The sequence below is a fragment of the Salvelinus fontinalis genome, chromosome 17 (assembly GCF_029448725.1).
Source record: "Salvelinus fontinalis isolate EN_2023a chromosome 17, ASM2944872v1, whole genome shotgun sequence".
In the NCBI taxonomy this organism is placed as follows: Eukaryota; Metazoa; Chordata; class Actinopteri; order Salmoniformes; family Salmonidae; genus Salvelinus; species Salvelinus fontinalis.
Genome location: NC_074681.1, coordinates 15,895,470 through 15,923,239, shown reverse-complemented (window position 1 = coordinate 15,923,239; position 27,770 = coordinate 15,895,470). Strand labels below are relative to the sequence as shown.

General features: G+C 44.5%; 1 protein-coding gene across 3 annotated transcripts; it reads left to right on the top strand.

Moving 5' to 3' along the window:
- Positions 1-462: 462 nt before the first annotated feature.
- LOC129813785 (SUN domain-containing ossification factor-like) lies at positions 463-23,571 on the top strand. 3 transcript variants are annotated; one of them, XM_055866317.1, is made up of 22 exons: positions 463-727; positions 8,349-8,442; positions 8,607-8,762; positions 9,117-9,703; positions 10,022-10,163; positions 10,331-10,442; positions 10,516-10,640; positions 10,752-10,819; positions 11,523-11,630; positions 11,949-12,054; positions 12,472-12,492; positions 13,433-13,488; positions 15,826-15,908; positions 16,677-16,742; positions 16,968-17,109; positions 17,456-18,790; positions 18,949-19,036; positions 19,370-19,474; positions 19,729-19,877; positions 20,482-20,573; positions 21,148-21,203; positions 21,378-23,571. In XM_055866317.1, exons 1-22 carry the CDS (start codon positions 666-668, stop codon positions 21,798-21,800), a joined length of 4,176 nt encoding a protein of 1,391 aa, XP_055722292.1. In that variant the 5' UTR covers positions 463-665; the 3' UTR covers positions 21,801-23,571. The 3 variants fall into 3 exon arrangements, with proteins under 3 accessions (XP_055722292.1, XP_055722293.1, XP_055722294.1); XM_055866318.1 differs by lacking the exon at positions 12,472-12,492; XM_055866319.1 differs by lacking the exons at positions 19,729-19,877; positions 20,482-20,573; positions 21,148-21,203; positions 21,378-23,571 and having other exon boundaries at positions 18,949-19,115; positions 19,370-19,457.
- Positions 23,572-27,770: the final 4,199 nt, after the last annotated feature.

The following is a 27,770-nucleotide window of genomic DNA, read 5'->3' as shown; positions in this document are numbered from 1 at the left end:
TAATAAATACAAACACAAACTCTTAAAAAAAAAGCTAAAATCAAATCAAATTGTATTTGTCACATGCACTGAATACAACAGGTGTAGGTAGACCTTACAGTGGAATGCTTACTTACAAGCTCTTTCCCAAAGATGCAGAGTTAAATGGATGCACAAGAAGGAAGCTATACAAGGAGTATATAGAAAGAATACTTCCAACTCATCAATTAGTAATTTGCCAATTTCCTGTAAAGGTCCATTCCCCTATCTAGTACTCAACAACAAAATGTTTTTTTAACTGTCACATTTTACACTCATTTGTATCATAGTTCATAATCATAGAATGGGAATTTGACAGCGACACACTGGTACACCACATTTTTTAAACACCTCTACGAACTTTACTGCGCAACAGCGTTGCTGCGTTTTCATTGGACAGAACCGGGGACGCAGCGGATGACACAGCTATCGCGTTAAAGGAACGCAAGGTCTCCAGCTCCAGTGGATTTGACAGGAGCCAACAGTTCAACACAACACCACTTTCAGGAAACTAGAAGTTAGGTGTCGGACCTGTAACTTGTAGAAGTTAGACATATTCACGTTGAGTTAAAACATACAACTGTTGAATAACGACAGTATTGATACATGTGTAGGTAGACGGCGATAATGTTGGACCCTGCGGGAGGATGATGAAGAAGAGATTGTGGCAAGTTGTGTCAGCGTGCCTACTTGTGTTATTACTGTGTTGGTAAGTTAACGTTAGCTCTACGGTACTTTTATTTTCATAACAAGGAATGTGTTTTACCTCACTAACTAACTATGTACGTTAGCCAAAACATGTTGGAAGAGATGCTATATTAACGAGAACTACGGCAAGTATAGCGTTAACTAGCTTGCTAGCCAGGTTAGCTAGCTAGTTAAGTTATCTGCTAACGTAGCTCAGAGTTGTTAGATAGCGAACGTTAGCCAGCTAGCTAATGTTCGCCAGTAGCGTTGGCTAGCTCAGACAAATGCAGTTTGTATTTTAACAATTCACATCGTTATGCCTCAGCCTGCCTCGATCACCAGAAAGTGAAGTATAGGACCCTAATAGTAACTTAACTAGCTACATAAACAATATTTCTATCATACTGAATAGGGTAGGTTAAATAACACACTATTGCCGAGTTATTGCACGGCCTGTATTGATTTCTAATATGTTCTGTGAGTCACATAATACATTTTACCCTCACCTGATAGTCAAGGATTTGACTCTTCAGCTCTTGAAGGGATTACAACCTATTTAGTCACTCAGCTAGCAGGCTCGCTGCTTTTAGGTCCTGACCCCTGGCTGTAAATCCTTCATCACCAAAGTTCAGAGGGTCCATCCCGAGGTGATGAGAATCTAGGATAGGCTTAATGGAGAAGAATGCACCTGGTTTACTGTAACGGCACACATGAATGCTGCATTGATGCTCATACAGATTCCAATAGCTTGAAGTCCTTTCGAGGAAAGTGATGCCTTATGAACCAGTTGCTTCTTGGCCCTTACATTTTTGAAAGTGTATCATTAGTCCGGCTCAGCGAGATGATGTTGCATGCACAAAGTAAACACAGTAGTGCAGGAATTGACATTAAGGTCTGAAAGGCACTCGGCCACGGCATTTGGGGAAGTGAGGAGTATTTTTGGGTTGCCAGAAAATTATCACTTGCCCGAAAAGTAGGCTAGCTATTTACACCTACACACAGGACGAACTAGACATAGCAGACTACTGGAATTATTTGTATATTGGTTGTTATCAGTAAAAACAAATCGGCAATAAGGCAACCCTTCATTTCCACAACTAAGAGTGTGGAAGCGCAAGGCTAAACTTGTGTTATTTTGTTCCCATAGCTATCAAGTTGTAGAAGCGTGAAGTGCACATGCACAGATACTGTGTGAGAGTAGTCTTGCATCGTGCTCATTTGCGGTGCTGCTCGTTGCAACGTCATCTCGCTGAGTTTACTTTTACATGTACCTGGCCTAGGCTGTAATTTTGCCCACGCAGTAGTGGAAACTCATTAATGAGCTAAGCATCTGGAAAGTACCTAGTTAGGTACTGATGTGATGTGTAAACCTCCCCCTGAACTTTGTACTGTTATGATATGACATGTTGATGGCTATCTCCTTCCTCAGACTGCAGTGTTGGAGGCTACCCCTCCTTTATTCTACTCAGGCCTGAAGGAGTATTATTGACAGTCCCACCCCTGGATGCAAATCTAACTTTCTCAATGTACCAATAATCTGCCCTTTATCCTGAAGTGTGCACTTGTTCACTTCCCTTCAAGGATTCAAGAGGGGAGAGTCCACTTCAGGCGGAAGGTGTGTTTATGCTCAGGGGAGAGTGCTCAGTCACAATCACACCTTGGGCGTATCACTGTAAATGAGTCATAGAATGTGCCAGTTAGGCTGCTACTCCCTTATCTTGTTACTCATAGTTTATCACTATAATTAGTATGTGTCGTTAGAGGGAATTGAGCCAAAATCTGCCATCTAGCACTGGTCCCTGTATTCACATGATCATATTATGTCCGCCTAAATTTGATTATTGTTTAAACGACCGGTAGTACTTCTAGGCTAGGGCGATATACCATTTATAGGATTTTCAATACCGTTTTTTTGGGGGGGGGGGGGGGGGGGGGTGCGTGCTACGTCACAGCTTGTAATAAACTATAAGTAAAAACTGCAATATCTAACTTTTTTGGAGACCAGACCAAATTCACATAGAATTCTGAGTTATAGATGTGTCATTCTCATTGAAAGCAAGTAGAAGAAGCTGTAGATCTGTTCTATGTGCACGATTTCTTTGCTTCCCATTCTTAAGTTTTGGTTTTGTGTCTTTTATTTTGGGATTGTATGCCAGCATTAAACATCTGAAAATACAACATTTTTGGTGATTGAAAATATATTTCACAGTGGTGGAATGAGTAGGTGTGTCCAAACTTTTGACTGGTACTGTGTATATACAGTACCAGTCAAAAGTTTGGACACACCTGCTTATTCCATTCCATTTTTTTTAATTTTTTAATTTTTTAACTATTTTCTACATTGTAGAATAATAGTGAAGACATCAAAACTATGAAATAACACATTTGGAATCATGTAGTAACCAAACAAGTGTTAAAATCAAAATATATTTTATATTTGATATTCTTTAAAGTAGCCACCCTTGGCCTTGATGACAGCTTTGCACACTCTTGGCATTCTCTCAACCAACTTCTTGAGGTAGTTATCTGGAATGCATTTCAATTAACAGGTGTGCCTTGTTAATTTGTGGAATTTCTTTCCTTAATGCGTTTGAGCCAATCCATTGTTTTGTGACAAGGTATGAGTGGTATACAGAAGATTTGGTAAAAAGTTTTGCTCAAATAAGCAAAGAGAAACGACAGTCCATCATTACTTTAAGACATGAAGGTCAGTCAATCCGGAAAATTTCAAGAACTTTGAAAGTTTCTTCAAGTGCAGTCGCAAAAGCCATCAAGCACTATGATGAAACTGGCTCTCACAAGGACCGCCACAGGAAAGGAAGACCCAGAGTTACCTTTTGCTGCAGAGGATACGTTCATTAGAGTTAACTGCATCTCAGATTGCAGCCCAAATAAATGCTTCACAGAGTTTATGTAATGAGACACATCTCAACAGGTTCGGTGAATCAGGCCTTCATGCACGAATTTCTGCAAAGAAACCACTACTAGAGGACACCAATATGAAGAAGAGAATTATGGGCAATGGACATTAGACCGGTGGAAATCTGTCCTTTGGTCTGATGAGTCCAAATTTGAGATTTTTGTTTCCAACCACCATGTCTTTGTGAGATGCAGAGTAGGTGATCAAATCAAATTTTATTTGTCACATACACAGGGTTAGCAGATGTTAATGCGAGTGTAGCGAAATGCTTGTGCTTCTAGTTCCGACAATGCAGTAATAACCAACAAGTAATCTAACCTAACAATTCCACAACTACTACCTTATATACACAAGTGTAAAGGGATAAAGAATATGTACATAAAGATATATGAATGAGTGATGGTACAGAACGGCATAGGCAAGATGCAGTAGATGGTATAGAGTACAGTATATACATATGAGATGAATAATGTAGGGTATGTAAACATTATATTAAGTGGCATTGTTTAAAGTGGCTAGTGATACATTTTTACATAATTTCCATAAATTCCCATTATTAAAGTGGCTGGAGTTGAGTCAGTATATTGGCAGCGGCCACTAAATGTTAGTGGTGGCTGTTTAACAGTCTGATGGCATTGAGATAGAAGCTGTTTTTCAGTCTCTCGGTCCCTGCTTTGATGCACCTGTACTGACATCGCCTTCTGGATGATAGCGGGGTGAACAGGCAGTGGCTTGGGTGGTTGTTGTCCTTGATGATCTTTATGGCCTTCCTGTGACATCGGGTGGTGTAGGTGTCCTGGAGGGCAGGTAGTTTGCCCCCGGTGATGCGTTGTGCAGACCTCACTACCCTCTGGAGAGCCTTACGGTTGTGGGCGGAGCAGTTGCCGTACCAGGCGGTGATACAGCCCGACAGGATGCTCTCCGAATTTCTTCAGCCTCCTGAGGTTGAAGAGGCGCTGCTGCGCCTTCTTCACAACGCTGTCTGTGTGGGTGGACCAATTCAGTTTGTCCGTGATGTGTACACCGAGGAACTTAACTTACTACCCTCTCCACTACTGTCCTGTCGATGTGGATAGGGGGGTGCTCCCTCTGCTGTTTCCTGAAGTCCACAATCATCTCCTTTGTTTTGTTGACGTTGAGTGTGAGGTTATTTTCCTGACACCACACTCCGAGGGCCCTCACCTCCTCCCTGTAGGCCGTCTCGTCGTTGTTGGTAATCAAGCCTACCACTGTAGTGTCGTCCGCAAACTTGATGATTGAGTTGGAGGCGTGCATGGCCTCGCAGTCGTGGGTGAACAGAGAGTACAGGAGAGGGCTCAGAACGCACCCTTGTGGGGCCCCAGTGTTGAGGATCAGCAGGGTGGAGATGTTGTTACCTACCCTCACCACCTGGGGGCGGCCCGTCAGGAAGTCCAGTACCCAGTTGCACAGGGCGGGGTCGAGACCCAGGGTCTCGAGCTTGATGACGAGTTTGTAGGGTACTATGGTGTTAAATGCTGAGCTGTAGTCGATGAACAGCATTCTCACATAGGTATTCCTCTTGTCCAGATGGGTTAGGGCAGTGGGGTTGCGATTGCGTTGTCTGTGGACCTACACTCCTCAGAGTTGGGCTTTACGGAAGAGTGTCCAGAAAAAAGACATTGCTTAAATAAAAAAATAAGTAAACACGTTTGGTGTTTGCCAAAAGGCATGTGGGAGACTCCTCAAACATATGGAAGAAGGTACTCTGTTCAGATGAGACTAAAATTGAGCTTTTTGGCCATCAAGGAAAACGCTGTCTGGCAGAAACCCAACACCTCTCAACACCTTTCATGTATCTTGGCATGTTCTCCACCAGTCTTTCACATTGATGTTGGCTGCCTTTATGCCACTCCTGGTGCAAAAATTCATGTAGCTTAGCTTTGTTTGATGGCTTGTGACCATCCATTTTCCTCTTGATCACATTCCAGAGGTTTTCAATGGGGTTCAGGTCTGGAGATTGGGCTGGCCATGACAGGGTCTTGATCTGGTGGTCCTCCATCCACACCTTGATTGACCTGGCTGTGTGGCATGGAGCATTGTCCTGCTGGAAAAACCAATCCTCAGAGTTGGAGAACATTGTCAGAGCAGAAGGAAGCAAGTTTTCTTCCAGGACAACCTTGTACGTGGCTTGATTCATGCGTCCTTCACAAAAACAAATCTGCCCCATTCCAGCCTTGCTGAAGCACCCCCAGATCACCACAGTGGGTGCGAGACACTGATTTGTAGGCCTCTCCAGGTATTGCACCAACTGTGAAATTTGGTGGAGGAACGGTGATGACCTGGGGTGCTTCAGCAAGGCTGGTATCAGGCTTATTCCACCAAATACTTATTTCTAAACTCTTCCTAAGTTAAAACATTTAGTATTGTGTTTAAAAATGTTTATGAATTTATTTTCTTTGCATTATTTGAGGTCTGACAACACTGCATCTTTTTTGTTATTTTGACCAGTTGTCATTTTCTGCAAATAAATGCTTTAAATGACAATATTTTTATTTGGAATTTGGGGGAAATGTTGTCAGTGGGTTATAGAATAAAATAAAAATGTTCATTTTACCCAAACACGTACCAATAAATAGTAAAACCAGAGAAACTGATAATTTTGCAGTGGTCTCTTAATTATTTCCAGAGCTGTATGTGGATGAGCAATGACCGAGCGGCATAGGCACGATGGTATACAATACAGTATATACATATGTGATGAGTAATGCAAGATATGTAAACATTTATTTAAGTGGCATTATTAAAGTGACTAGTGATCCATTTATTAAAGTGGCCAATGATTTCAAGTCTGTATGTAGGCAGTAGCCTCACTGTGTTAGTGACGGCTGTTTAACATTCTGATGGCCTTGAGATAGAAGCTATTTATCAGTCTCTCGGTACCAGCTTTGATGCACCTGTACTGACCTCGCCTTCTGGATGGTAGCGGGGTGAACAGGCAGTGGTTGTTGTCCTTGATGATCTTTTTGGCCTTCCTGTGACATCGGGTGCTCTAGGTGTCCTGGAGGGCAGGTATTTTGCCTGCGGTGATGCGTTGTGCAAACCGCACCACACTCTGGAGAGCCCTGCGGTTATGGGCGGTGCAGTTGCCGTACCAGGCGGTGATGCAGCCCGACAGGATGCTCTCAAATGTGTATCTGTAAAAGTTTGAGGGTTTTTGGTGACAAGCCAAATTTCTTCAGCCTCCTGAGGTTGAAGAGGTGCTGTTGTGCCCTCTTTACCACACTGTCTGTGTGGGAAGACCATTTCAGTTTGTCTGTGATGTGGACGCCGAGGAACTTAAAACTTTCTACCTTCTCCACTGCTGCCCCATCGATTTGGATAGGGGGGTGCTCCCTCTGCTATTTCCTGAAGTCCACGATCATCTCCTTTGTTTTGTTGACGTTGAGTGAACGGTTGTTTTCCTGACACCACTCTCTAAGTGCCCTCACCTCCTCCCTATAGGCGGTCTTGTCGTTCTTGGCAATCAAGCCTACTACTGTTGTCGTCTGCAAACTTTCTGATTGAGTTGGAGGTGTGCATGGCCACGCGGTCGTGGGTGAACAGGGAGTACATGAGGGGGCTGAGCAGCAGTGAATGAGTAGGTGTGTCCAAACTTGACTTGTACTTTATATCATTTTTTATTCTATTTTTTATAGCGCCCCTTGTGTGCACTTCCGGTAATACCATATACCCTGGTATGGTACAGAAACGGTATGAAAATCTGGATACCGCCCAACCCTAAGTACTACTACTCATTCTAACTACAACTCATAATTAAAATTCCTCAGACTTGTAGGTATGCTAGGCTTATGGTTTTGATTACATTTTTCTGCAGTATATTTGGCAAGTAGGCCTACTTTTGCTTTACTGCCTAGTTTCTTTCTACTGCCTATTGTTAAAGTGGCCACACACTCTAATACATCATTTGTCGTCCAATGAAACCACCATGGCTCCTTAGAGGTTACATTAAGGCTGTTGGATCTGAATTAAAAGGTAAATAAACACCCTACAACTTATATTATTTGTGTCTTACCAGACTCCAGTGGCCAAGCACAGTAGACTACTTACCCTATAAATCTCACTGCTAGACAAGGCCACGTTAGTGGTGCAGCTGTTTGACACTGCAGCTTAACACAATGACCTCTGTCCCCAGTAGAAATGTGACATTGTTGTGAGTGGAACTATTTAAAGCCTTGTCATGACTGGTGATCTCTGTTGTTCCGTGCCAAGATTCACAAGACAGCTGTGACATTGACTTGTCCATTTCCCTGACACACTGTCAGCAGACAGTGGCATGTGTTTTTTATTTTCCCTGTGCAGCCACATGGCATAAGGTTTTGACTTTGACCTCCCACCTCCAGCCTGGCCTGCCCCCCACAGTGATGAGAGACACACTGTCAGCCAGCTAGTCGTTCCAATCTCACCTCTTTCAGCTCTGAAACTGCTGGGCAGCAGCTCCCTCTGTTTGATTATCACTCATTCATTGATTCTTTGAAATAAAGTTGTTTTCCTTCTGGTCAAGGCTTGTACTTGTTGGAACGGTAAACATAGTGACACTAGGTTACAGTATATTTCCACACCTTAATAGCATTAGGGTCGATTTCATCTAAATTCAGGAAGTAAACTGAAATTCCAATTCCACTATTCCCATTGCTCTCACTCTCACTCTGCGCCCCCCATGCCTAAATCAATAACAGTGATGTCTTCTCCTATGTTATCTCAGGCACCCCACTAAATATGTTAGCTGCACAGAGCAACCCCCAGAGGCTCAGACCCAGCGTCTGAAGGAAGATCCTGTTGACAGGTCCCATCACAAGGTACATCACCTGCTTCACCTGTTTGGACCATACGTTTCTATCATGCCTTTTGTTACATACCTAGTATAACATATCAACAACTCTCTTGTTGATATGATACCTGTTTCTTTAATTTTGGATACGACAACTAATGTTTACTTACTGTCCGTCGGGGTGTTGTTCAGTTAGAGGATGGCTGGGGGTCCCAGTATGTCCAGCACCTATCTGAAGAGGAGGTGCTGCCAGAGGGAGAGGAGGTGGAGACACAGCAGCAGGGCCTAGCAGAGGAGGAGGGGGCGGGGACTCCAGGCACTGAGGTGGAGAACAAGGAGCATGTACAGGTATTTGTGTTTTGGTTATGTTTTTATTTGGCTCCCCGTTTCGCTGTTAGAATTGCGATCTACTCTTCCTGGGGTCCAAAAGGCACAGGTACTACAGTGATGAATCATAAGAAGTAGACCTGAAGAACTCCACTCTGGCTTTCTTACTGTATGTGAAGCAGATGTCTATTTCTTTAGTTCAAGACCAGATTGAGACTTGCATGCCATCCACCAGACTTATTGACCAAACCTATTGATTGTTCCTGAAATCTTTGTATCATAAAACACATACTGCACAGGCAGGTGGATGGTTGTCATGGACCATCAATATTAAGTTCTGTCTTTTACTGACAGTGCAGTGATAATGTTTTCCAGACGTTGGACCTGGACGATTCTGAGAAGGAGCCAGAGACGGCAGAACCAGAGGCCGAGCCAGAGACGGCAGAACCAGAGGCCGAGCCAGAGACGGCAGAACCAGAGGCCGAGCCAGAGACGGCAGAACCAGAGGCCGAGCCAGAGACGGCAGAACCAGAGGCCGAGCCAGAGACGGCAGAACCAGAGGCCGAGCCAGAGACGGCAGAACCAGAGGCCGAGCCAGAGACGGCAGAACCAGAGGCCGAGCCAGAGACGGCAGAACCAGAGGTCGAGCCAGAGACGGCAGAACCAGAGGCCGAGCAGCCACCTCCAGAGGCCGTTGTCACCCAAGAGCTGCAGCCAACCCCCTCCTCTGACCTATTCCATCCATCCTCTGCCCCTGCCCTCAACCCCGTCACTGAAGACCCCTCAATGCCCCATGGCTCATCCTCTAGTGTACCAGAGGATACTTTGTCTGATGTCCCTGTATCGGAATTCAGCGATACTGATCTTGCCACAGACGACTGTGAAGCTGGAGAAACCAACCCCTTTGATGAATCCTGGACCTGCGTGAGTAGCGGCTCCAAGATCCAGGACCAGAGTCCCAGGTATTGTGACTTGGAATGTAGAATGTACATCTCGCAAATCTTTCCCTGAAACGCTTATTTTCAATTCTTGTGAAAGCAAAATGTATTTTGTAGAATTCTCACAAACGGTGCAGGAAACCAAACCAGGGAATTGAATCTCATATGTGAAAACGCCCTAACCTTACCTGAGGCCTGAACTTGTGTTAGCTCCTAGCGAGCTAATGGCTTTAGCACAAATGGCTAACACAGTCAAGTGGCGCACAGGAGGCTCAGGTTTGACCCCAGTTGCTTTTACCAGTGTTTGAATGTAGGCTCTCTTTCTATTGTCTCGCTCTATAGTCTTCCTGTTGTCCTGGAGAAACTTAACAATGCTCAAGGAAAAGGCACCAAGACTGACATAGACCCTCCCCCGGCCCAGGCAGGTCAGGCCTCAGTGGGACTGGCTCAGGGGGCCAACACCTCCCACATGCTGAAAGAACCGGTAGAGATACACCAACATTTGTTGCATAGAAATAATGTTTTCTGATGCTTATAGTCCCAAAAGTGCAAACTCCAAGCTTAATTAAGCCCACTTTAAATGCTTGAGTATATGATGATTGAAGTAAGTATTTGAACCAGGTCTGATGTACTGTTGACTGCTGTTGCTAGGGCTTGAGCTCACGCATCGCTACGGAGAAGGATCCTAATGTGGCAACCAAGGATGCGGAGGACATCCCCACCTTTGACGAGTGGAAGAAGAAAATTATGGAGAAGGAGAAGAGTAAGATAGATGGTGTTCCTGTTTCACACACTCACTCACTGGTTTTGATTTAAAACGGTATCTCTCTTCATAGCTCTGGCCACTCACATCTCCACAAACGGCGGCTCCCACGCTGTAAAGAAGGTGCAGAAGAACTTCAACAACTATGCCTCGGTGGAGTGTGGGGCCAAGATCCTGGGTTCTAACCCAGAGGCTAAGGTATCTATTTCAAACTGTCACCCTCCAAACCCATCTATATATTCAGTTGATACAACTGATTTTAATAGCTAGCTTTGCATATTTTGATGGAAGGATCTTGTTTTCTGTCAGAGTACTTCAGCCATATTAATGGAGAGCATGGATCATTACATGTTAAACCCCTGCAGCAACAAGATCTGGTGAGTGTGTGCGTGCGTTTGGAGATCTCTGTGTGTTAATGTCTACATGTGTTTCTCTCTCTCAAATATGGCTTATGTCCTTATTTTTCCTCTAAAACCTCCCTGCTCTTATTCCCTTTATAAGCACAGGTAGAACAACAACCGCTCACTACCTACTGAATCCTCTCTCTCGCCCCTCCTCTCTCTCGCCCCTTCTCTCTCTCTCTCTCTCTCTCTCGCCCCTTCTCTCTCTCTCTCTCTCGCCCCTTCTCTCTCTCTCTCTCTCGCCCCTTTTCTCTCTCTCGCCCCTTTTCTCTCTCTCGCCCCTTTTCTCTCTCTCGCCCCTTTTCTCTCTCTCGCCCCTTTTCTCTCTCTCGCCCCTTTTCTCTCTCTCGCCCCTTTTCTCTCTCTCGCCCCTTTTCTCTCTCTCGCCCCTTTTCTCTCTCTCGCCCCTTTTCTCTCTCTCGCCCCTTTTCTCTCTCTCGCCCCTTTTCTCTCTCTCGCCCCTTTTCTCTCTCTCGCCCCTTTTCTCTCTCTCGCCCCTTTTCTCTCTCTCGCCCCTTTTCTCTCTCTCGCCCCTTTTCTCTCTCTCGCCACTTCTCTCTCTCTCTCTCGCCCCTTCTCTCTCTCTCTCTCTCGCCCCTTCTCTCTCTCTCGCCCCTTCTCTCTCTCTCTCTCGCCCCTTCTCTCTCTCTCTCTCTCTCGCCCCTTCTCTCTCTTTCAGGTTCATCATCGAGCTGTGCGATCCCATCCAGGTGAAGCAGTTGGACATTGCTAACTTTGAGCTCTTCTCCTCCACACCCAAAGACTTCCTGGTCTCCATCAGTGACAGGTTTGATTTTTAGCCATAGATCTGGGGCATGTTCATTAAGGCACGCATAGAAAAATGTTTTAAACCATTTAAAAACTGAAATGAAAATGTGCTGTTATTGGACAAGTTCATATAGTCTCTCCCTGTTTCAGTCAGTTTTCTTATTTTTGGTGCTTTATGAACACAACCACAATGGGGATATCTTGATTTGATATCTTTCAAACTGTCATTTGATGCTGAACATCATACATGTTACTAAAATAGTCAGTACTACTGCACTAATAAGGATTGATCAATAGGTTGAATGATGTTGAGTGTTGTTGGATGATGCTCCCTCAGGTACCCGACCAACAAGTGGGTGAAGCTGGGCACTTTTCATGCTCGGGAGGAGCGCACTGTTCAGAGTTTCCCTCTGGACGAGCATCTGTACGCCAAATATGTCAAGGTGTGTATGGCATTCTCCGGCACCTTCTGTTATCTACCCCCTCCTTTACTCCCATTCTAGTCATCCAGGTTTCTCTTGGGAAAGAGGTATTCTGACTTCAATGGAACTACTTTGATTAATTACAAATCAAATCAAGACTACAGTAGCCCCCTCTTTACTCTGTTATGGCCCTCTCCTTCACAAGTCAAACTCAAATCCCGTCTGGGCTGTTTGTGTGTTTGTGCTGGTCCTCTCATTCTAGAAGAATGTTTTACAACTGTACAAAACATTTGAGCCTTTCTCGTCTTTAAACTGATGCTTCTGTACCTCTTCTCTGAAGAGTGTAGCAGGAACCAGCATTCATCCATTGGTCCTATTTAAATGCATGTATGCTTCTTGTAATTACTTGTTTCTCTTCCTTTGTTTCTCCTGCTTCAGATGTTCACCAAGTACATAAAGGTTAGCCTATTTCTCTCTTAGAGGTGGTTGGTCTGTGGAGGAGCATGTAGGGGGTTGGGGGGAAGGGCTTTGGTGTTACAATGCTAACAGTAGGAGAATCTTGCTAACTGATCAGCACCAGCATTCACTAGGCCACGTAGCAAATACTCCTTCTATCTAGATAAAGCCACTGAACATATCTCTGTAATCATTATAATTCATCTAGTCATGTCAGTCAAATACCATGTCATTTTGACAGTAGAGATTTTGACTGTGGAGTAGCCCATTCTTTAAAGGGCAACTTCTCTGATGGAAAACCGCCTATGTGGCATCGATATGAGTCAGAAACATTTATTTTAGTGTCAAAGTTGACTACAAAGTGTAAATAGGATTACTTTTGTTCATTAAGTCTGTCTCGTCTATAACTGTATTTTGTAGGTGAGTTTGTCATGACTTACTTGAGGGTTGGGTTTTGAGTTCGACAATGCTCACTTGCCTTTTTCATCTTAGATTCATTCAGACTAATTTGAGGAAGGAATACTGACTTTGCTGCTATGGTGTCTCATGGGGGACAAACATCTAACTGGCACATCAAACCATATTCCCTTGACTGAAATCTTGACTTTTATTAATGAACAACAGAGAAACACATTTGGAATCGTTGCATTCAGTCTCTCTTTAAGTGTGTAGGGCAAGGCGGTTCATCACAGCTTCAACGTGTTCTATATATCTGTAATAGCTTGTCGCTGACCAGCCAGACAATCATCCATGTTAACAACAACTAACTTGAATTTGACTATTTGTCCCACGATTTCACTTAACAATTTAACCACTGGCCAAATCATAGCATTGCCAAGTGTTCATATTGCAACATGATTATTATCACTGACAGTGTAGAACAGTCCCACCATGCACTGATGCCTGTCTCCTGGATGTAAATGACGTCTGTGTTTCATCGCAGGTGGAGCTGGTCTCTCACCATGGATCTGAACACTTCTGCCCCCTCAGTCTCATAAGGTAGGCAATGAATGGAAAAACATTGAGTTAATGGAATTTTTACAGTCATTGAGAACCCCCCCCCCCCCCCCCCCCCAGATAAGATAAAGATACATCAATTTACTGAATCAACAGGTATTAGTCATATTTGCCAATCCGGAAAGTATTCAGACCCCTCCTTGACTTTTTTCCACATTTTGTTACGTTACAGCCTTATTCTGAAATGGATAAAAAAAAAGAATACAGAACACAATACCCCATAATGACAAAGTGAAAACAGGTTTTTAGAGCATAAATACCTTATTTACATAAGTATTCAGACACTTTGCTATGAGACTCGAAATTGAGCTCAGGTGCATTCTGTTTCCATTGATCATCCTTGAGATGTTTCTACCACTAGATTGGAGTCCACCTGTGGTAAAGTCAATTGATTGGACATGATTTGGAAAGGCACACACCTGTCTATATAAGGTCCCACAGTTGACAGTGCATGTCAGAGCAAAAACCAAGCCATGAGGTTGAAGTATTTGTCCGTAGAGCTTCGAGACAGGATTGTGTTTCGGCACAGATCTGGGGAAGGGTACCAAAACATTTCTGCAGCATTGAAGACCCCAAGAACACAGTGGCCTCCATCATTCTCAAATGGAAGAAGTTTGGCCGCCCGGCTAAACTGATCAATCGGGGGAGAAGGTCCTTGGTCAGAGAGGTGACCAAGAATCCAATGGTCACTCTGACAGAGTTCCAGAGTTCCTCTGGAGAGATGGTTGTCCTTCTGGAAGGTTCTCCCATCTCTGCAGCAATCCACCAATCAGGCCTTAATGGTAGAGTGGACAGACGGAAGCCCACTTGGAGTTTGCCAAAAGGCACCTAAAGACTCTCAGACCATGAGAAACAAGATTTTCTGGTCTGAAGAAGCTAAGATTGAACTCTGTAGAGGAAACCTGGCACCATCACTACGGTGAAGCATGGTGGTGGCAGCATCATGCTGTGGGGATGTTTTTCAGCAGCAGGGACTGGGAGACTAGTCAGGATCGAGGGAAAGAAGAACGGAGCAAAGTACAGAGAGAACCTTGATGAAAACCTGTTCCAGAGCACTCAGGACCTCAGACTGGGGTGAAGGTTCACCTTCCAACAGGACAATTATCCTAAGCACACAGCCAAGACAATGCAGGAGTGGCTTCGGGACAAGTCTCTGAATGTCCTTGAGTGGTCCAGCCAGATCCCGGACTTGAACCCGATCCAACATCTCTGGAGAGACCTGAAAATAGCTGTGCAGCGACACTCCCCATCCAACCTGACAGAGCTTAAGAGGATTTACACAGAAGAATTGGAGAAACTCCCCAAATACAGGTGTGCCAAGCTTGTAGTGTCATACCCAAGAAGACTCAAGGCTGTAATCACTGCCAGAGGTGCTACAACAAAGTACTGAGAAAGGGATCTGAATGCTTATGTAAATGTGATATAATTTTTTAAAATAGATTTTGCTAAAATGTAAAAAAGTGTTTTTTTGTCATTATGGGGTATTATGTGTAGATGAGGGGGAAAAACTATAATCCATTTTAGAATAAGGCTGTTACATAACAAATTGGAAAAAGTGAAGGGTCTGAATACTTTCTGAAGGCTCTGTATAATAGTGTACGAGTGTGAGGCGGCAGGTAGCCTTGTGGTTAGTGCTTTGGGCCAGTAACCAGAAGGTTGCTGGATCAAATCCCCAAGCTGACAAGGTAAAATTCTGTCGTTCTGCCCCTGAGCAAGGCAGTTCCCCGGGCGCCGAAGATGTGGATGTCGATTTATTAAGGTGGTTCAGAGGGGTTGGGTTAAATGCAGAAGACACATTTCAGTTGAATACATTCAGTTTGACAACTTTTCCTTTCCCCTGATAAGTTTACCCCATGTCGCCCATCTTGCATCTGGAGCTGCTAGTGTTGTACTGTTGAACTGATCTCTCTCTCTCTCTCTAAGCTGCCTTGTGTCAGGGGCACTGGGAGGCAGCTCTGGCGGTCAGAGTTTGCAGGACATTTTGTGTTCAAAAAGTACAGCTAGCCACTCGCTTAACATGCTTTTTCTCCTACAGAGGCATTAATAGTGGTAAAACAAATAGACAGCTGGAACTTAATGTACTAAAGCCCACCACTAGGGACCATATGGGGCTCATTGTATTCTTGTGGGACTTAAACACACAATACATTTGTAGTATTTGCTAACTCTCAGTTTGATGTTAGTTTAAACATTTACATTACACTTTATTTTAGGATATCTTAGCTATCATTTGTTATGTTATTACTGGGCTCCTGGTGTATCTTTGTCTGCCCTCAGGTGAGTGCTAGACAGTATAACACGTCTTCCTTTCTGTTGAAGGGTTTTTGGAACGAGTATGGTGGAGGAGTATGAGGAGATCGCTGACCCCCTGGACAGACCAGACGACCAGGATGACGACCTCGGTGAGAGCCTCCTATTCTTCTGCACTATCTGAAATACTTGTCAATATTTTCTCAACCATCACGGTCATAAACATATAAATAAAATGTCTCTGGTCATACGTATCAGACAGTGAATGCATGATAAGATATGACGCATTCATCAATGTGCATTAACATGTTACAAGTACACCGCAACATTTTCAACATCTAGGAGACTAGATGTAATATGTCAACAAAGTTCTGAAGTACTATTATACAGGTGTTAGGTTCCAAATATCAGAGTAAGAAATTGACGGACACTATGAAAGCTCTAACCAAGTTTATTCAAAGACATATTTCCACCAGTGGTAGTATATATACCCCAATTTGGGTGACATCCTCGTCTCTAAACATTACATCTCTATGCTAGGCAGGAAATTAAATGACGTGGGCAATAAACTGTTCCTTCTCCCTTAACGTGACCTGACCTCGACCCCCTTCCTCACTAATCCACATCTCTCCATCCTTATCAGTGCCTGCCACATTATCTTTCCTTCACTACAATACATTCCAAGCTTAACTACATCCAGCATAACCATTCCTCCTACAGACAACCATTCACTTCTGGTGTAAACCCTAGTCTATGGCACCCCTCATGTCTCTAGTAGAACTGATGATTAACAATATTTAAAGTTTAGGAATCCCAACCCATCACAGGTTAATGTAATTTGTACCTCTCACCTTTGAACTGTTTGGATGTTGTTCCTGGTGAGTGTGATGTTATCTTTCCTGTGTGTGTGTGACCTTCAGATTATCCTCTTGGATACGTTCCTGCAGAGGACAAGGCTTCAAATGACCTCATAGGATCAGCCAAGGGTGAGTTACACACATACAGCCAAATAAATATCCCATTACACCAGTCACACAACTATGGTTTCATCCTGTGTATAAGTGTCTTTGACACTCACAGGGTTCCCACCCCTCTCAGTATTGAAAAAATTAGATCTGTCATACCTGAGTCTGTAAACCCTTTGTGACGTCTATGTGGGGAGGGATTCAATGACTGGTATAAGTATTCACTCATGGGCTGTCTTGTTCCAGACGTCATTCTGAACATGGTGAACAACATTAAAGTCAACGTGCTGGGGGGAGGACCAGGTGAAGGGAACTTCTCAGGCCATACAGTGAACCTGACTGTCATTACATCATCTGACCCTGACACCACTACCACCCTCAGCCCAGTGTGAGTACCAGCCTACCAGTCATTTTTTTTCACTTAGTCTTTCACTTGATATAGATCTACAATATTGGCAGACATTTTGTCATTTAAACTGCTGAAGTGTTTATTTTTTAAAGTCTGACGGCAATGGTTTTTACCAGAGTATATTAGAAGTCAGCTAAATGTGATAGTTTGTGATTCCTTTTATAATGAATCACATTTCTGTCAGGGCCTGCAGGTTACCGTGCTTGGATGTGCATTATTGGTATTTTGTAGCTGTAATAGCTTACGTCCCTGTCTCTCTTTCTCCGTGTTTCTGTCTCTTCCTGTTTCTGTCTCTTTCTCTCCCTGTTTCTGTCTTTGTTCTCAGGCCTGACGCTGTAGAGGTGGAGCAGCCTGAAGTACTAGAGGACATTGATGTCACTACCACAGAGGAACCCAAACCAGAGCATGTAACTGAAGAGGAGCAGGTAGTTTCTCCTATAGAGGAGAAGGAGGAGGTCCAGTCTATAGTCACCATGCTGGAGGAGGAGGAGGATGGGAGGGAGAGAGAGGAGCACCGTTGGCCTGGCCATCGACAGCAAGAAAGCCTTGACTACTGTGGCCTATCTTCCTCCTCTTCTTGCTCCTGCTCAGCCTCCCTCCAGGAGTACCTCGTTCACCAGTGTTCCTTTCAGAGGAACTATACCAGCCAGGAGAGGAAACCAGAGGCTACTCCAGCTCCAGTCACCCCCACCACCCCGTCACAGCAGCTGCCCATCTCCTCCACGCCCACTCAGACACCCCAGCAGCCACACACTCAGGGGGAACAGGAGAGAGAGCCCAGCTCTGCCCATGAGGAGAGAGAAGCCAGGCCCACTGACATCCTTCCATGGGTTGAGACTGAGGCAGTGGGAGAGGTAGAGCCCAGTATGGAGCTGCCCCACCTAGAGCCCAGCCAGACCTCCACCCTGCCCAGACCCAGCTCCACCGACACCTCCAGCTCTGCCGCCAGGCCCACACCTGCCGTGGAGCCTCCACTCCACTCTCCCACAGACCTGCCTGGGCAGAAGCACCCCATCACTGGGGCAGAGAAAAGCCAGGAGGTGCAGCAGGAGGAGATCAGGCAGCCTCCCACTGTCACCAGCTCCAGTGGCCCAGTGGAGCAGAGCTGGGGAACCCCTGTAGAGAGGCCCTGCCCAGAAGTCCAGCCTGTAGAACAAGACAACATCCCGGTCATCCACCAACCACATGTGGCTGATCCACTCCCCCCACCCCTCCTCACTACCTCCACCCCCACAGAGCAGCAGCAGCCTCCGGGATCCCCACCTAAACCAGCGGGTGCCGGCGGCGGCAACACTACTCCTGAGGAGCAGAACTCTGTCCCCGTCGTGGTCATGACGGAGCCTCCCTCGCACGGCCAGGGCCAGGCCGTGGCCACTGAAACCAAGGGGGAGGCGGAGCTTTTGGAGGACATCCTCTTCACCCCATCGCCCAATGGTAACGGGCAGCAGCTGCCTCGCCCCGACTCCTTCCAGCCCCCCTCTCCTTCCCCTTTAGACTTCTATGCAGAGCTCCACAACGCCACGGAGCAGGGGAACGGGAACCCGATGCACGGCTCCACCAGCCAGAAGGAGTCTGTGTTCATGAGGCTCAACAACCGCATCAAGGCCCTGGAGATGAACATGTCGCTGAGCGGACGCTACCTAGAGCAACTCAGCCAGAGGTACGGGGGCCTCAGGGATTCATGGATGGCCATTGGCTGAGCATTGAGCACCATCCTGCTGGTTTTATTAACTGTCAGATGTCAGACATATTGGAACTAGAGTTAGTCAATTGAAGGTTTAGATGGTGATCCTGATACTTCTGTGTGTTTTGTTGAAGGTACCGAAGGCAGATGGAAGAGATGCAGAGGGCTTTCAACCAAACCATCATCAAACTGCAGAACACATCCAGGATGGCAGAGGAGCAGGTGCGGAGGGGGACCTACAGTGTGTTTGTCTAGAACGTTACATACTGCATAGCCTATCTTAAGATGGAGTCTCAGGCAGGTATCGCACAGTTTTGGCCTTTAAATTATTTATTTTTTGAACCTTTATTTAACTAGGCAAGTCAGTTAACAAATTCTTATTTACAATGATGGCCTAGGAACAGTGGGTTAATTGCCTTGTTCAGGGGCAGAATGACAGATTTGGTCATCTAGTCACTCACAATTGCAGGGAGGGTATCATTTGCAATGTATGGGAATATGGCTTGTGAGAGTGTTTGTGATTGGTCAGCTCAAAAGTTTCCTTTGTCCCTATAGGACCAGAGACAGACAGAGTCCATCCATTCGTTGCAGGGCCAGCTGGAGGATGTCACACAGCTGGTGCTCAACCTGTCTGTCAGAGTCAGCCAGCTGCAGAGCCAGGTAGATACTACATCATTTCTACCCTATTGAATACAGCAGGTTTGGGGTCAATACATTTCAATTCAGTCAGTGGTAAGTAAACTAAAGACCTACTCCTCATTGCTTTTCAACAAGGAAGTTTGCCACCTGAATTGACATGGAATTGAACCCAACCCTGGAATGCAGCAGTAACATGTATTATATATTTATTTTACATCCTTACCAATCACAGCACATGGCTGCAGTGTGCTAACTTGGCCCTGTCTCTGTTGTAGGTTTCAGACAGGCAGAGTTACCTCCTGCTGTGCCTGGTGTTGTGTTTGATCTTGGGCCTGCTGCTGTGTGTCCAGCAATGTCACATGACTGCCATGCAGCCTCCCTCCACAGACCCTCCTATAACCTACAGCTACTGCTCCCCAGAGAGGTATCTACACTCATATCCTCTGTTATGTCCCACTAGGGGGAACACCAGGGGTTGTGATTATGTACTGCTTATGAATGGGTTACGAATGTGTTATGAAGTCCTTACATAGGTACCCTTCAATTGGTGTTACCACATCTCATCCAAGGGACACCACACACATTATTGTTGACATACATGAAGTGTCATCAGGATGCTGAGTTTAAAGTAACTGTCCAGTGTTTCCAGGTTTCTATGAAATATGACCTATAATTAATTACAATATGAGTGAAATTGTTTTTCTTCCAAATGTTTTTTTATTAAGTATGTTAAAAAGCAGCTTTTCTGTGTTGGAATGGTATGGGCATATACCGGTCATTAAAGATATTCACGCGAGTAGACCTCTGATTGGCCAGTGCAACATCCTCTGAGGAAATATCAAGCATTTTTGAAACGGTCTGTTTGAGGTGGGGTTTCTGAAGTGCTTTTTTCCCCTCCAATTTATGCTTTTGCCACACACGAGTATAGGATGAGTCAACAACATTATTTGGGTATGAGTTAACAATATGAACTTTTAAAAGTGAGATTTTCACTGGACAGTTTAATTCATCCTGTCTCCTCCCTTCAGGCGTTTCTCTGAATATGAAGACATGAGCTTGAAGAGACGAGCCTCATATCCTCTCCTGCACTCTGATTCCTTTCAGTTACCTACCACTGAAGGCAAGTTTAATTATGACTGTATGTGTGTGTGGAGGAGTGTGTACTTCCTTCTGATTCCTCATTCTAAGGTTTCAGTTAGTGTCTATGAATGGGCTACCACAATCTACCTTAGTGGCTGTCTATTCATGAAGGTATCTTCTGGCCGGGGGAGTTTTGTTAAGAGCCCTGACACGCGGTCTTTAACCGATAACACGTATTGCTTGCGGTACGATTTTGGAAACACAATTTCTCACTGATATGAAAGATGTGTTCCTTATTAAAAGAAAGTATGTTAGGGTTCCACATTTTTCCATATTTCACATTTTGCCATATTTCCATGTTACATCGCTTGTTTACGGAAGACAGAGGCGACCCCCTGTGCTCATTAGCTATCTAGCATGCTCGAACACCTGTGTGTTGGGATTGTAGTTTACCAGTAAGCGGTGTTTATAGCTGAGAACCCTTGGGATAAGGCAGAATGCCTTGGCTTCTCGAGAGCAAGGTTTGTGGTTGCTGTTTGGCTGATTTTATAATATTGTTTCACAATCAGTTTTTTAAATATAATTTGCTTACTATTTTCACCTTGTGCTTGCAGGTGCAGAGACACTGCAAACTGTTGAACCAATTAATTTTCCACCAGCTAATAAAAAGGTATGGATGGAACAGTGTCGCTATCTCAAGGAAATTCTCAACACTTTCTCACATATAAACTGTATCATGTATAACTGTATCATGAACATGATCTCTCCTCATCGCCAACCTCAACAAATAAAATCTCTCTCCTCAACCCTTCCACCCTCTGTCCCCAACACTTCTCTGCTGAAGAAACGCAGTAAGATGAAGACCGTGGGGACCCTGAAGTGCACTGCTTTCTGTGCTCCTTTGCTTGCTAACCGAGCACCCATATATGACGGCCGTGGCACCATGGACCCTCTACCCCGCACGGGGCATCTCAGCCACCCTGCCTTCAGGGACCCCCCGTCTGAGGGCAGCTCCGAGGGCTCCTCCCAGTCAGACGTGTCCTCCTTCTGCGGCCTTGCTGCTGCCTCCTGCACGCGCCTCTGTGATGGCCTACCCCCGCCCAGGAGCAGGGCAGAGAAGCGGGCGTTCAAGCCTGGGCGCGTGGATCTCCTGCAGGCCCTACGGAGAGACGGGAGCGAAGCTACACCCACCATCCTCACCCTGCAGGACCTCATCGGGGGGGAAAAAGAGCTAGCTGCAGGGAGGCTGGGAGTGATGGCGCTCTGAGGTCCTGTCTGACACAGACTGCTCCTCCTTCAGACTCTGGAACACTCATCCTCTGAAAGGAGGGTTGTTGTTATCTCTGTATACATAGGAGGCTTTAAGCTAGGACACAAACGAGACAATTCCTCTTCTTCCACCTCCTAACCAGCATGTTATGTTCTGTCCATGTTCTCTGGCAAACCTTTTGTTATGAGGTTAATAATGGCAACCTTAAAAGATAAGTAAACTTTTTTTTTTTATACCAAATCTGTATTGGATGTAAATGGCATGTTCTAGAATAAAACATTAACAAAAGCTCAAAAAATCTCCTAAATATGTCATTTTAGAAACTTTATCTGCAATGTTATATTTCATTTTGTGCGACTCAAGCAGTTTCCCCTATCCATCTGTGCTTATTTTCCGTGCAGTCCGAGCATGCGGACCCAGAAAAGTATTATGGGCTACACGGAGAAGTATCGCTCGAGCTGCACAATATGAAATATAATGTTGCCAATAAAGTTTGGAGTGACAAAATGTAATGTGTACAACATCTAAAGACCTGCATCACTATAGTGAGAGTGTTGCCATTTCTAAAAGGATGTATTTGGGTGATTTTAGAGCTTTTGTTTTGCTTTATCCACACCCTGGCACTGCAGAATGAGCAGGAGGAAGTCTATCTCTGGTTGGGGTAAGTTTATCAAAAACAAGTGAATTCGCAAATAGAATGTCTGGGCACTTCTATAACATCCAATTTACATTCAAAATACAGATTTGGTAAAAAAAGAAAGAAAGTAACTTCTCCTTTAAAAGGTGCACAATGTAACAATCAAAACTACAAATAATAGCCACTGTCAATGTATGGCTAAAGGAATACAATTCCATGAGTTAGAAGTTAGAATTTGCTTTTAACAGTGAGTTGCTGGTCTAGCCGTGCTCAGTTCATAGAAACCGCAGGTTCTTCCTGTTTCAAGATTGGTTCTCATTTTCTGAAGTTGAAAACATTTTATTATATTAAGGATAAATGCCCCTATCTAAGCTATTTGACCACAGTAAAAGTCCAGCAACACCTGCTATGACCTAGCCTTTTGTTAAAACTTGTTTTGTAATTTATGGACTAGTGAGTAGATTGTACCATGGTTGGTCACCTGAAATGTCATGCAAATGTCACTTAAATATAAATGGTTAATATATTTATCATATCATGAATAAATGCAGGTTGAGACGTTGGGGACTTTTATTTCGACATTTCCCCAAAGTGCTGTGACCCAGAAGTGACATTCTAATCTGGGTGACAGAGACGGAAGAGGAAGCGAGACGGCCCACTCCCTCATTTTTTGGGGTTACATTACAGTGAATGAACTAAGCAGGCCAGACCCAGCTCCTATTGCATTGGGGTCTAGGGGTGAACCACCCTGTTAAGCAGACTGGATTTATGAAAAATAAAAAAAACTATTGTAAGCAGCCTGAGTGAACCATCTTCATTTATCCACCATCTTTGGCTGACAAGAAGCCTGGGGTCACAGGTGTTGTTTACAGAGCTAGCTAGTCTAGTACTGTGCAAAAGAACTTGACTGCAGCTGGGTTTTCTTCAGCCAACACGCCGGTAACATTTCAGTGTGTAGTACCTGCATGCCACAGTAAAAATGTGACCATCGTTTTCCCAAAAATGAAGAGCTCAGACATTAGTGGCTGGATGGACAGGTTGCACCTTAATTAAACAAAAATATAAATGCACCATGTAAAATGTTGGTGCCATGTTTCATGAGCTGAAATAAAAGATCTCAGAATTTTTCCATATGCACAAAAAGTTTATTTAATGTGTAAAATGTGTTTACATCCCTGTTAGTGAGTATGTATCCTTTGTCAAGATAATCCATCCACCTGACAGGTGTGGCATATCAACAAGCTGATTAAAGAGCATGCTCATTACACAGGTGCACCTTGTGCTGGGGACAATAAAATGCCACTAAAATGTGCAGTTTTGTCACAACACTGCCACAGATGTCTCAAGTTTTGAGGGAGCATGCAATTGATATGTTGACTGCAGGAATGCCCACCAAAGCTGAATTGAATGTTAATTTCGCTACCATAAGCCACTTTCAACGTTGTTTTAGAGAATTTGTAACCACGCCAGCCCAGGACATCCTGGTCTGGAGACCAGACAGCTGATGAAACTGAGGAGTATTTCTGTCTGTAATAAAGCCCTTTTGTGGGGAAAACTCATTCTGATTGGCTGGCCCAGGTTCCCACCCATTGATGTGCCTCTGCCCAGTCATTTGAAATCCATAGATTAGGGCCTAATTTATTTATTTAAATTAACTGATTTCCTTTTATGAACTTGTAACTCAGTGAAATTGTTGCATGTTGTGTTTATATATTTTTTCAGTATAAGTCCCATTCCCATACTCCATAGGCGTAAACACATGCCGCGTTCAAAACAACTCCGAAAAATACGAGGTCAAATCATGACGTCGGTGATCTTCAGGTCGGAGCTCTTGAATGAGGCCCGAGTTGATGTGATTTGTTTTAAGAGAATATCAGGATGTTGTGGCCATTTACACAGATGGTTCAAAAGATCCAAGGACAGGAGTCAGGGAACGTATTACAGATCATCTGGCTGTATATACCTCGGAGTTGATGGCCATACTGTTAGCCTAGCAGTGGGTGGAGGAAGTCAAGTCAGACAGAGTAGTTATTTGCTCTGATTCATGTGCAGTGTTGATGAGTCTCCAGTCCTTTAGCTCACGTAGCAGACAAGACCTGCTTTATGAGGTGCTACAAACCCATGGCAGGATTAGACAGATGGGTATACAGATACGATTTACTTGGGTCCCAGCTCATGTGGGGTTGGAGGCAGTTGATGTACTGGCTAAACATGCAATTAGTAGTGGGGATGTTGATGTTGGAGTTTCAATGAGCAAGGCAGAGGTAAAATGCCTGATATGGACAGTGATGTTGCAGAGATACTAAGGGCAGGCATTTATTTCAAGTACAGAGGAAAGTCGGGGAGGACAGCAGGAAGGGACAGATGTGCAGAAGATGAATGTGCAAGTAGAGATACTAGGGGGCAAAGGAGCAAGATAAATAAATACAGTAGTGGGATGAGGTAGTTGGATGGGCTATTTACAGATGGGCTATGTACAGTTGCAGTGATCTGTGAGCTGCTCTGACAGCTGGTGCTTAAAGCTAGTGAGGGAGATATGAGTCTCCAGCTTCAGTGATTTTTGCAGTTCGTTCCAGTCACTGGCAAAGTGTGATTATTGCCAGAAAACAGAGAATGTTGAGCATGTATTGCTACAGTTTGGGCAGTATCAGAAGGAAAGAGTGTTTGGATGTTAAATGACAGGACCAAGTTATTGCTGGAAGTAACCAGTCTTGTTCAGTACATTGCAATACATCTGGGTAAATCAAGCACACTGTTAATTACTGTGTTGCAGTAATTAACATTTACCAACAGATGGCATCAACGTGCCATTTTACACCCATAACATCTTCCCTTTTATAAAATAGGACAGGAGCTGTCAATTCACTAACAAAACAAACCTAGTAATAATATACTTTAGATTTTTTTGCAGCTATAAAAGAAACAGCACATTGATAATCTCTTCACTTTAACCGATTTTTTTATTTAAAAAATCTTGTGTCTATCAACAATCCCAAATAGGAAACCTACAGATTAAGTATTTTATGTGGCTGGGACAGCTGACTGCAGCGTGAAAAGACAGAGGGCTTGTCTGTGAGGACTGCGGGTTCATGCAGAGGTGTGTCACCTGACTATCTGAGGGGAGTATTGATGGGCGACGTGATCCCCTGGCTCTTCGCCCAGTGCCTCAGGCCCCACATGACTTGCTGGGGTTCTGTTCTTTGTCACGTGTCCCCTATTTATTTTTTATGTCACCTCTATTTAACCAGGTAGGCTAATTGAGAACAAGTTCTCATTTGCAACTGCGACCTGGCCAAGATAAAGCAAAGCAGTTCGACACATACAACAACACATAGTTACACATGGAATAAACAAACATACAATCAATAATACCTTTAAAAAATCTATAAACATCATGTGCAAATGAGGTAGGATAAGAGAGGTAAAGCAATAAATAGGCCATGGTGGCGAAGTAATTACAGTATAGTAATTAAACACTGGAATGGTATGGTGTGCAGAAGATGAATGTGCAAGTAGAGATACTGGGGTGCAAAGGAGCAAGATAAATAAATAAATACAGTATGGGGATGAGGTATATTGGATGGGTTATTTACAGATGAGTTATTTACAGGTGCAGTGATCTGTGAGCTGCTCTGACAGCTGGTGCTTAAAGCTAGTGAGTGAGGTAAGAGTCTCCAGCTTCAGAGATTTTTGCAGTTCGTTCCAGTCATTGGCAGCTGGAGCCAGTGGGTTTGGCGACGAGTATGAAGCGAGGGCCAGCCAACGAGAGCATACAGGTCGCAGTGGTGGGTAGTATATGGGGCTTTGGTGACAAAACGGATGGCACTGTGATAGACTGCATCCAATTGGTTGAGTAGAGTGTTGGAGGCTATTTTGTAAATGACATCGCCGAAGCCGAGGATCGGTAAGATGGTCAGTTTTACGAGGGTATGTTTGGCAGCATGAGTGAAGGATGCTTTGTTGCGAAATAGGAAGCCAATTCTAGATTTCATATTGGATTGGAGATGTTATATGTGCGTCTGGAAGGAGAGTTTACAGTCTAACCAGACGCCTAGGTAATTGTAGTTGTCCACATATTCTAAGTCAGAACCGTCCAGAGTAGTGATGCTGAACAGGCGTGCGGGTGCAGGCAGCGAACGGTTGAAGAGCATGCATTTCGTTTTCTTTTGCATTTAAGAGCAGTTGGAGGCCACGGAAGGAGAGTTGTATTTCATTGAAGCTCATCTGGAGGTTAGTTAACACAGTGTCCAAAGAAGGGCCGGAGGTATACAGAATGGAGTCGTCTGCATAAAGGTGGATCAAAGAATCACCAGCAGCGAGAGCAACATCATTGATATATGCAGAGAAGAGAGTCGGCCCGAGAATTGAACCCTGTGGCACCCCCATAGAGACTGCCAGAGGTCCGGACAACAGGCCTTCCGATTTGACATACTGAACTCTATTGGAGAAGTAGTTGGTGAACCAAGCGAGGCAATCATTTGAGAAACCAAGGCTGTTGAGTCTGCCAATAAGAATTATGTGATTGACAGAGTCGAAAGCCTTAGCCAGGTCGATGAATACGGCTGCACAGTAATGTCTCTTATCGATGGCGGTTATGATATCGTTTAGGACCTTGAGCGTGGCTGAGGTGCACCCATGACCAGCTCTGAAACCAGATTGCATAGCGGAGAAGGTACGGTGAGATTCTAAATGGTCGGTAATCTTTGTTAACTTGGCTTTCAAAGACCTTAGAAAGGCAGGGTAGAATAGATATAGGTCTGTAGCAGTTTGGGTCTAGAGTGTCTCCCCCTTTGAAGAGGGGGATGACCGCGGCAGCTTTCCAATTTATGGGAACCTCAGACGATACGAAAGGGAGGTTGAACAGGCTAGTAATAGGGGTTGCAACAATTTCGGCAGATCATTTTAGATAGAGAGGGTGCAGATTGTCTAGCCCGGCTGATTTGTAGGGGTCCAGATTTTGCAGCTCTTTCAGAACATCAGCTATCTGGATTTGGGTGAAGGAGAAGTGGGGGAGGTTTGGGCGAGTTGCTGTGGGGAGCGCTGGGCTGTTGACCGGGGTAAGGGTAGCCAGGTGGAAAGCATGGCCAGCCGTAGAAAAATGCTTATTGAAATTCTCAATTATTGTGGATTTATTGGTAGTGAAAGTGTTTCCTAGCCTCAGTGCAGTGGGCAGCTGGGAGGAGGTGCTTTTATTCTCCATGGACTTAAGTGTCCCAGAACTTTTTTGAGTTTATACTACAGGATGCAAATGTCTGTTTGAAAAAGCTAGCCTTAGCTTTCCTAACTGCCTGTGTATATTGGTTCCTAACTTCCCTGAAAAGTTGCATATC

Bases quoted from the DNA above. Each gene is read 5' to 3' on its own strand.
- LOC129813785 (XM_055866317.1), top strand. From the start codon at position 666: ATGATGAAGAAGAGATTGTGGCAAGTTGTGTCAGCGTGCCTACTTGTG. The intron at 15,909-16,676 runs GTGAGAGCCTCC...TGTGACCTTCAG, and splicing joins CGACCAGGATGACGACCTCG to ATTATCCTCTTGGATACGTT. The intron at 19,475-19,728 runs GTAGATACTACA...TCTCTGTTGTAG, and splicing joins TCAGCCAGCTGCAGAGCCAG to GTTTCAGACAGGCAGAGTTA.